At 39.8% G+C, this 7,777-nt stretch overlaps 1 protein-coding gene across 1 annotated transcript; it reads left to right on the top strand.

Moving 5' to 3' along the window:
- Window positions 1-302: 302 nt before the first annotated feature.
- LOC108536334 (olfactory receptor 1L6) lies at window positions 303-7,588 on the top strand. Its single transcript, XM_017882994.1, has 2 exons — window positions 303-320; window positions 6,569-7,588. Exon 2 carries the CDS (start codon window positions 6,653-6,655, stop codon window positions 7,586-7,588), a length of 936 nt encoding a protein of 311 aa, XP_017738483.1. The 5' UTR covers window positions 303-320; window positions 6,569-6,652.
- The last annotated feature ends 189 nt before the right edge of the window (window positions 7,589-7,777 follow it).

Raw genomic sequence — 7,777 nt, forward strand, 5'->3', positions numbered from 1 at the left:
ACCCAGTTATGAGGTGCTATACTCACCATGGGAATCAGAAATGGTTGTGAGGGAATATGCAAGTCTGGATTTAAGATTAGGGAGTGTCACAAGACACAGAAGACCAGATGGGTAAGGAGAAAACTATGTCAGTGAAGGAACATGGTGTCTCCAGCAGAGAAGATATTCAAGCAACTAGACAATCGCTTGGGGACTCTGAGACAGGGAATAACTAATCATTGGAACAATGGGTGAGTGAGATGAATTGGAGATTCACATTTCACCCTCACATTTCTATAGCACAGTTAATTTTGGAGGTGTCTCATTTCTACTACCTTAAGGTATCAAAATAAGTTCATCAACTGTAATAAATGTGCCAGTCTGGTTGGGGGTGTGGATAGTCATGGAGTTTTGTTTTGTTTTTTCCTGCTAAACTAAGTAGGAAATTGGAAATTAAGCTGAGATACCACCTTCTATATAGTGAATCTCATTAAAAAATCAATTTCCCAGATATTTTTGCCTTCTTTGAAATGAATAAAACCAAGGCTCTGATAGATTAAGTAACTGTTTGAAGGTTGCTCAAAAGCAAAGTCAAACCTAGAACATTGTTCTTCTGGCTTCCATTTCAGAGGTCTCACCACGTCACCAGGCTGACCTTTGAAATGGATATTAGAGAGAGAAGAAGAAATCCAGAATTTGGGGTAGCTTTAGGGTAGCCTAAGACTATTTTATTTCAAACCAAGGATTCCAAGGTTGCTGGAAAAGAGGAGATGGAGAACAGTGCTTGCCTTCACAATGGTCAGTCTGTTTTGCAATCCGGAACTGGATGCTGCTTCTCTGCATCTCAGCTTTCTGTGTCCCATGGCTGACACTGTGGGCACTCTCTGGTCACTGGGCTCTTCAAAGATGTGATGAATCTTCACATATATTGGAGAGGAGGGTAAGAAAAATACTAAGGAGTGAGAGACCAGACAGCCTGTCCTGTCCACACCATCTGAGGAGTATTTCATTAGGTGGGGCCTGTAAAGAAGGGCAGGTTAGACTTATTGCACTATGTATTAATGGATGAGAATGGGACAATAAGCCACAGTTATCACATAGCAAAAAATAGAAAGGCAAACTCCAGCCTTGATGAGGCTGGATGGGGAAAAAAGTTTCTATTGGCTTGGTGTAAAAGTAATTGCAGTTTTTGCCATTACTTTCAATGACAAAAACCGCAATAACTTTTGCACCAAAATGATAGATCTGTCCCATGAAGAACTAGAGCACTTCTGCATATTCTGAGCGGCCTATCTCTGGAATGTTGAGAAGGCAAAGGTGGAAGGCACAGGGATCTAAAGCCCTATAACTCCAAGGCAAGCAAAGCTCCCTGAGAATCCATATTGTTATCCCTCCTTATGACCCAGGATACGTAGCCTGTCGTTCCTGTGTTTATAGCTGCACTGATGAATACTGACTAGTCACGGATATGTGAGGCACCAGAAAACAAACTGACAACTTGAAATTTTAACTCATTAAATTATTGAGAAAGACAGAGACAGAGCCAGGCGTCCCAGAAACTAGTGATTTCTCAGAAGAAAGACAAAACCAACAGTGGAGTGGAATCTAGCTGAGAACAGTCTGAGCTGGAGGAACTGGGTTCAGTCCTGGATCTGAGGGACTTAAGGTGTCCAGAAGAGCTTTCAACCTAAACTAAGCAGGAAACGGGAAATTAGGCTGAGATACCACCTTTTCTGGAGCAAAGAGACAGGAGGTAAAGCTCTAATCTAATACAGGAGTAAAAACTAGGCAGAAAAAAAGAGATTTCAGAGAACTGAAAAGAGAAAGACCCAACCTAAAAAGAACCCTGCCGAATCCCTAAATGGGACATACCACTGAAAGGGGCCTATGCAGTCAACACTGCCGATCTGGGTGTCTTACAGGTACCTTAAGATATCAAGGTATTGTCAGACTCCCAGTGAAAAGAGAATAGAAAGGGAGAAACTAGGTTTCCAAAAACGGGCCCGACTGGGCACAGTGGCTCACACCTGTAATCCCAGCACCTTGGGAGGCAGAGGCAGGTGGATCACCTGAGGTCAGGAGTTCGACCCTAGCCTGACCAACATGAAGAAACCCCGTCTCTACTAAAAGTACAAAATTAGCCAGGCATGGTGGTGCATACCTGTAATCCCAACTACTTGGGAGGCTGAGGCAGGAGAATCGCCTGAACTCAGGAGGCAGTGGTTGCAGTGAGCCAAGATACGCCATAACACTCCAGCATGGGTAACAAGAGCAAAACTCCATCTCAAAAATAAAAAAAAATAAAACAAAACAAAAAATAAAAATGTAGGCCCAGGAGGGATCCTAAGGTCAGGTACTGGTGCTGCAAAATCAGAGAACTGTTGTTGAGTCAAGATCTGACAGAGCTGAGGTCCAAAGTCATCTATAGCCTGTCCTCTCTGAAGGCAAGGAGAAGAGGAGAGGATATGGCTTCGTGGAATGGGAGGCAGAAATGGGAGTAGGAAGGAAGGAAATCGAAAGAATTCCAATACGTAGGAGCAAAGGATGGAGTGGAAGGAGTGGGTCAGCAAAGAGGCTGAAGGCACTTGGCAGTAAGACGACCTCTGTTGGCAGAGGACACACCAGCTTAGTTCCCTACTACGCATATACATTTTGGGAAAGAGGTATGTCAGAGCAGTTTAAAACATAATTTGCAATCATTGTGCCTGGGTTTGAATCCTAGATACACCACTCACCAGCTCTGTGACTCTCTGAATTTCAGCCTCCTTTGTTATAAAGGGGGAAATAGTGGTACTTCAAACATAGTGTTATTGTGAGGATTAGATGAGACAAGGGCTAAGCACAGACTCTGTCTAATAAATGTTAGCTGTCTTTTTCCAGTTTAGTCACTTTCCAACTATCTTTGCTCATTCAGGGAAGCAGAAGCATGGATAATGCATAGCTTTCCACCAGCACACTGTCCACCCAGCATTGTTATCCAATTTGGAAAGTGCATTCTTGCTGCCAGTGTGTACTCCCTGGTTTCATGTGGGCCAGTGACTAAGAGAAGGACACTACACAAATGATGAGGAAGCAAGGAAAGGAGAAACAACCCGAGATGACAAATGTCCACAGTGTGAAAATTACAATAGCGAAAGATGAGAAGTATAGAAATAGTCCACATTTCCTGTCTATCAAGGAAGAGAGGAAATACCTTTTCAGGTGAGATGATGTGATTTAAAAGGCTTAGAAAGACTCCCAGTCCCTTCTCGTTCTTCCCACCACTAACAAGCCCCATCATTAAAATGTCATTTCTCTAGCTGATTGTGTGAGCAATAATACTAACCACGTGTATTAGGGTTTGACAAGCTGTCACTCAACTGTCACTTGAGTCTCCAAATGACAGTGGCAGGTGGGGAAGAACAGCACACACACAAAAACTAGCCCCTACCCCCCCCACACACACACCCCATCTTATTAATAGATACACAGAACTGTAATGATTTGCCCAAGGCATGAGAAAATATACAATGCTGTCAAATCCAGCTAAATGAGAGGGGGTTAAGCTACTACCTCTGAGGTAAATATCACACTAATCTTAGAAACTCCAAGTTCAAGCCCAAAGGATATCAAATAGCCCTTCACCCCCAACAAACACAATGTCCCGGGAGTGAGGCTGAAAGACACAGAGAAGAAACTGGGGAAAGAGTTAGGAGAGTCAAATAGATACATTCCCCAGGAGTAGGATGAAGAATAGTTGTCTCAGGTTGTAAGTATCTATTAAGCTTTTCAACGTTCATAAACTCCAACTTTGCATTTCGTATCTCAGAATCGATTCCACACCTTAGAAATTATCTCATGAGTGCAATACACACAAAAACATCCATCATAACTGTCTGTGAGGACAGTATGGCTCCAGTACAATCTACAGTGTGCATATAGATCTATGGAGAGAAAAAGTTGGCTAGGAGATGAAATTGTTCAGAACTTTCACCCTTTTAATTATAAAATTAATGTAGAAAATCATGTGTTCATTATTTTTAAATACAAGCAATATAATCTCACCACACCAAAAAAATGATAACTATGTCAGAGAATGCATATGTTAAACAGCTCAATTTAGCCATTCCACAATGTATACATATTTCACAACATCATGTTGTACACTATAGATACAATTTTTGTCAATTAAGTAAATATATATGCAATATAAAGTTAAATATGGAAGTTACTTCTCACTCCAGCCCACTTCAAGAGGCAGCCACATACACATAAACACACACACCAAAATAAGCACAACATATAAGAGTTATTTTTGTTACAAAAATAGGATTATTCTATATGCATTGTTCTGCAACTCACTTTTGTCACTTAGTAAAATATCATAAACAGTGGTATAATAGTGATGGCATCACTTGGCAATAAATGGCTCCAGCTCTGCCACCAGACTGCCTGAATTCAAATTTCAGTTTTACCACTTACTCATGGTGGGATCTGGTAAGTTACTTAACTTGGATAAACTCTAATTTTTATCTATGAAATTGGAATAATTATAGTGCCTATCACTTAGGATTTGGGGAGAATACAATGATTTTTAAAAACAGGCAAAGCACTTAGCTCAGTATGTGGCATGTACTGAGTGCTAATAAATGTTGGCTAACATTAGCCATGTTATTTCTTTAGAGTGCATGCTATTGAGTAACAGGAATGCACCATAAATTGTTTAGTCATTCACCTGCGTGTGTATTGAGATTGTTCCCTCTATGGGTTGCTTTGGCTGGTTGGTTGGTTTGCTTGGTATTACAAGCAACACATATTGTGTACTACACAAATATGACTACTTCTAAAGGATAGAGTGCTGTAAGTAGAACCATTGGATAAAGAGATGCATATTTCCAACTCTGATATAGACTGCCAAAAGGTCTACACTGAGTCACACTTTCAGTATATGTGAAGGTCTATTGTCCTTTGGATATGATCCCCAAAAATGTAGTGCCAATCTGATAACTTATTTTTATTTGTGGGTTACAAAGAAGTTTAGGCTTATTTTTTTCCAAATGTTCCAATTGTCATAAATAGCATTTGTTTTATAGCTCATTCTTTTTCCATTGCTATGAAATAAATCTTTATTATATGTTAAGTTTAATATGGATCATGACCTAAATATAGACATACAGATATACAAAATGCTTTATATTGGTCAATTTTTTATTTTTCCCTATGTGTGTCATTATCTTATTGCTTTTCAATATACTGTGCTTTTATCTGGGGTTAAAAAAATTCCCATCATTATTCTAATGTTTCCAAAATAATGTTGTCTGTCTTTAGCCACATAATACTCTAGATGAATTTTAGAACAATCTTTTCAAGTTCCATTAAAAATTCCCTTCAGGTCTTATTAGAAGTGCATTGAATTTTATTAATAAGAATTCATATTTTAAAATATAGTCTTCCTTTTCAGGAGTATAGTTCTCTACATATTCAAATATTCATTTTGTGTTCTATTATAGTTTCTTCTGATAGGTCTTACTCATTCTTTTGTATTTATTTTGTCCCTCAGGTTAATTTCTAAGTATCACCTAGACTTTCTTGCCATTATCAATTGAAACCTTTTCTTCATTACATTTGTCTAATACAGAAAGAGCATTAATACTTTTAGTTTTACAATGCGTCTGGCCACTGGTGAAATTGCCATAGGTTTTAAAAGAGTTTCAAATAATTATCTTGCATTTTTTAGTACACAATCATGCCACAAAAAAAATGACATTTTCTTCTTTTTTAATATTTATGCCTCCTGATTCTTCAGTTTTGCTTTGTTACCCACTCAGTCAACCATCTCAGCAGTGTAGTTTAATAGTGGTTATAAGGCTATCTCTGCCTTCTCTTTCCATGATATTGGTGGAAATAGGACTCTTATAGTCTACGTTTTATAGTCCTGCAATATTTTAATGTTGAGAATGAGGGCTTCATAGTTTTTTTAATCAGAAAAATTAATATATTCAAAGAACTAATCTTGGTTACCTAGGCTATTTCTGGGAGTACTCTCATTTCAACTGGTATCCTTGAACCAAAAGACGATAAAGTAACAGATTACATTAGCCAAAGAGAAATGCTTAAATAAACATTAGAAAGTTTTGCTCTGAAGATGTAAGGAAGTTATCTGAATTCTACAAGTACCAAGGAGCGTTGATTAATTCTGTTTTGCTTAGTTTTGTTCTATCCCAACTACTACTACCATCTATGGAACTATGAGCAAGAAAGAATGCTGAATGAGATAACTTCATTCATAGGGATTCCTTGTGTGACAGCATTCTAATTCTAAGTAGAACCCAGCAACCTCTTCCCCGGGACAAAAAATAATAATAAGGTTAAGTAGATGGTCAAGAAACAACCTCAGAAGAATCTTTACGAGGGAAATGAGAACTCAAGAAATTAGGCCACGTGGAAGTTCCTATGAGCACATGGAAAACCTTTAGCTTCTAATTTAGAAGACAGCTTGTCATCCTTTAACCTTTCTATTGTTGAATTTTACTATCTGTTTCTATGTAGTTTCAGAACTAAACATTCTTTCAAAGTATAATAGCAGTAAGATTTTTAAAATAGATTTGAGGTTGGTAAAGAAGCTGTCTTAGTCAAACTGCCCTTTAAGTCTCTCCCACTGCTTCTCCAAACCCTATCCAGGAAGTCCAGAGACATGGACACAAAGAATTACAGCAGCAGCACCTCAGGGTTCGTCCTCCTGGGCCTCTCTTCCAACCCTCAGCTGCAGAAACCTCTCTTTGCCATCTTCCTCATCATGTACCTGGTCACCGTGGTGGGGAATGTGCTCATCATCCTGGCCATCTACTCTGACCCCAGGCTCCACACCCCTATGTACTTTTTTCTCAGCAACTTGTCTTTCATGGATATCTGCTTCGCAACAGCCATAGTGCCTAAGATGCTGGTGAATTTTCTATCCAAGACAAAGGTTATCTCTTATGTGGGCTGCCTGGTCCAGATGTACTTCTTTATGGCATTTGCGAACACTGACAGCTACCTGCTGGCCTCTATGGCCATCGACCGGCTGGTGGCCATCTGCAGCCCCTTACACTATGATGTGGTTATGAACCCACAGCATTGCCTACTCATGCTATTGGGTTCTTGCAGCATCTCCCACCTACATTCCCTGTTCCGCGTGCTACTTATGTCTCGCCTGTCTTTCTGTGCCTCTCACGTCATTAAGCACTTTTTCTGTGACACCCAGCCTGTGCTAAAGCTGTCCTGCTCTGACACATCCTCCAGCCAGATGGTGGTCATGACTGAGACCTTAGCTGTCATCGTGACCCCCTTCCTGTGTATCATCTTCTCCTACCTGCGAATCATCATCACTGTGCTCAGAATCCCCTCTGTAGCCGGGAAGTGGAAGGCCTTCTCTACCTGTGGTTCCCACCTCACTGCAGTATCCCTATTCTATGGGAGTATTATTTATGTCTATTTTAGGCCCCTGTCCATGTACTCAGTGGTTAGGGACCGGGTAGCCACAGTTATGTACACAGTAGTGACACCCATGCTGAACCCTTTCATCTACAGCCTGAGGAACAAAGATATGAAAAGGGGGTTGAAGAAATTACGGGACAGAATTTACTGGTAAAAGGAACAAAATGTTGGTATGTCATAATTAAGACATGATCTAAGAGATTATTGGGTTATTCTTCCTTACTATATTCCATGTGGCACTCAAAGAGGTCATGAAAATTGGTGTTGGATACCAGTAAGAGAATTAACCTGGGAGCAAAACACTCAGTTTCTTTTTTTAAGTTATTTTATTTATTTATTTATT

Source organism: Rhinopithecus bieti, unplaced genomic scaffold, assembly GCF_001698545.2.
Source record: "Rhinopithecus bieti isolate Rb0 unplaced genomic scaffold, ASM169854v2 scaffold_14018, whole genome shotgun sequence".
Lineage (NCBI taxonomy): Eukaryota > Metazoa > Chordata > Mammalia > Primates > Cercopithecidae > Rhinopithecus > Rhinopithecus bieti.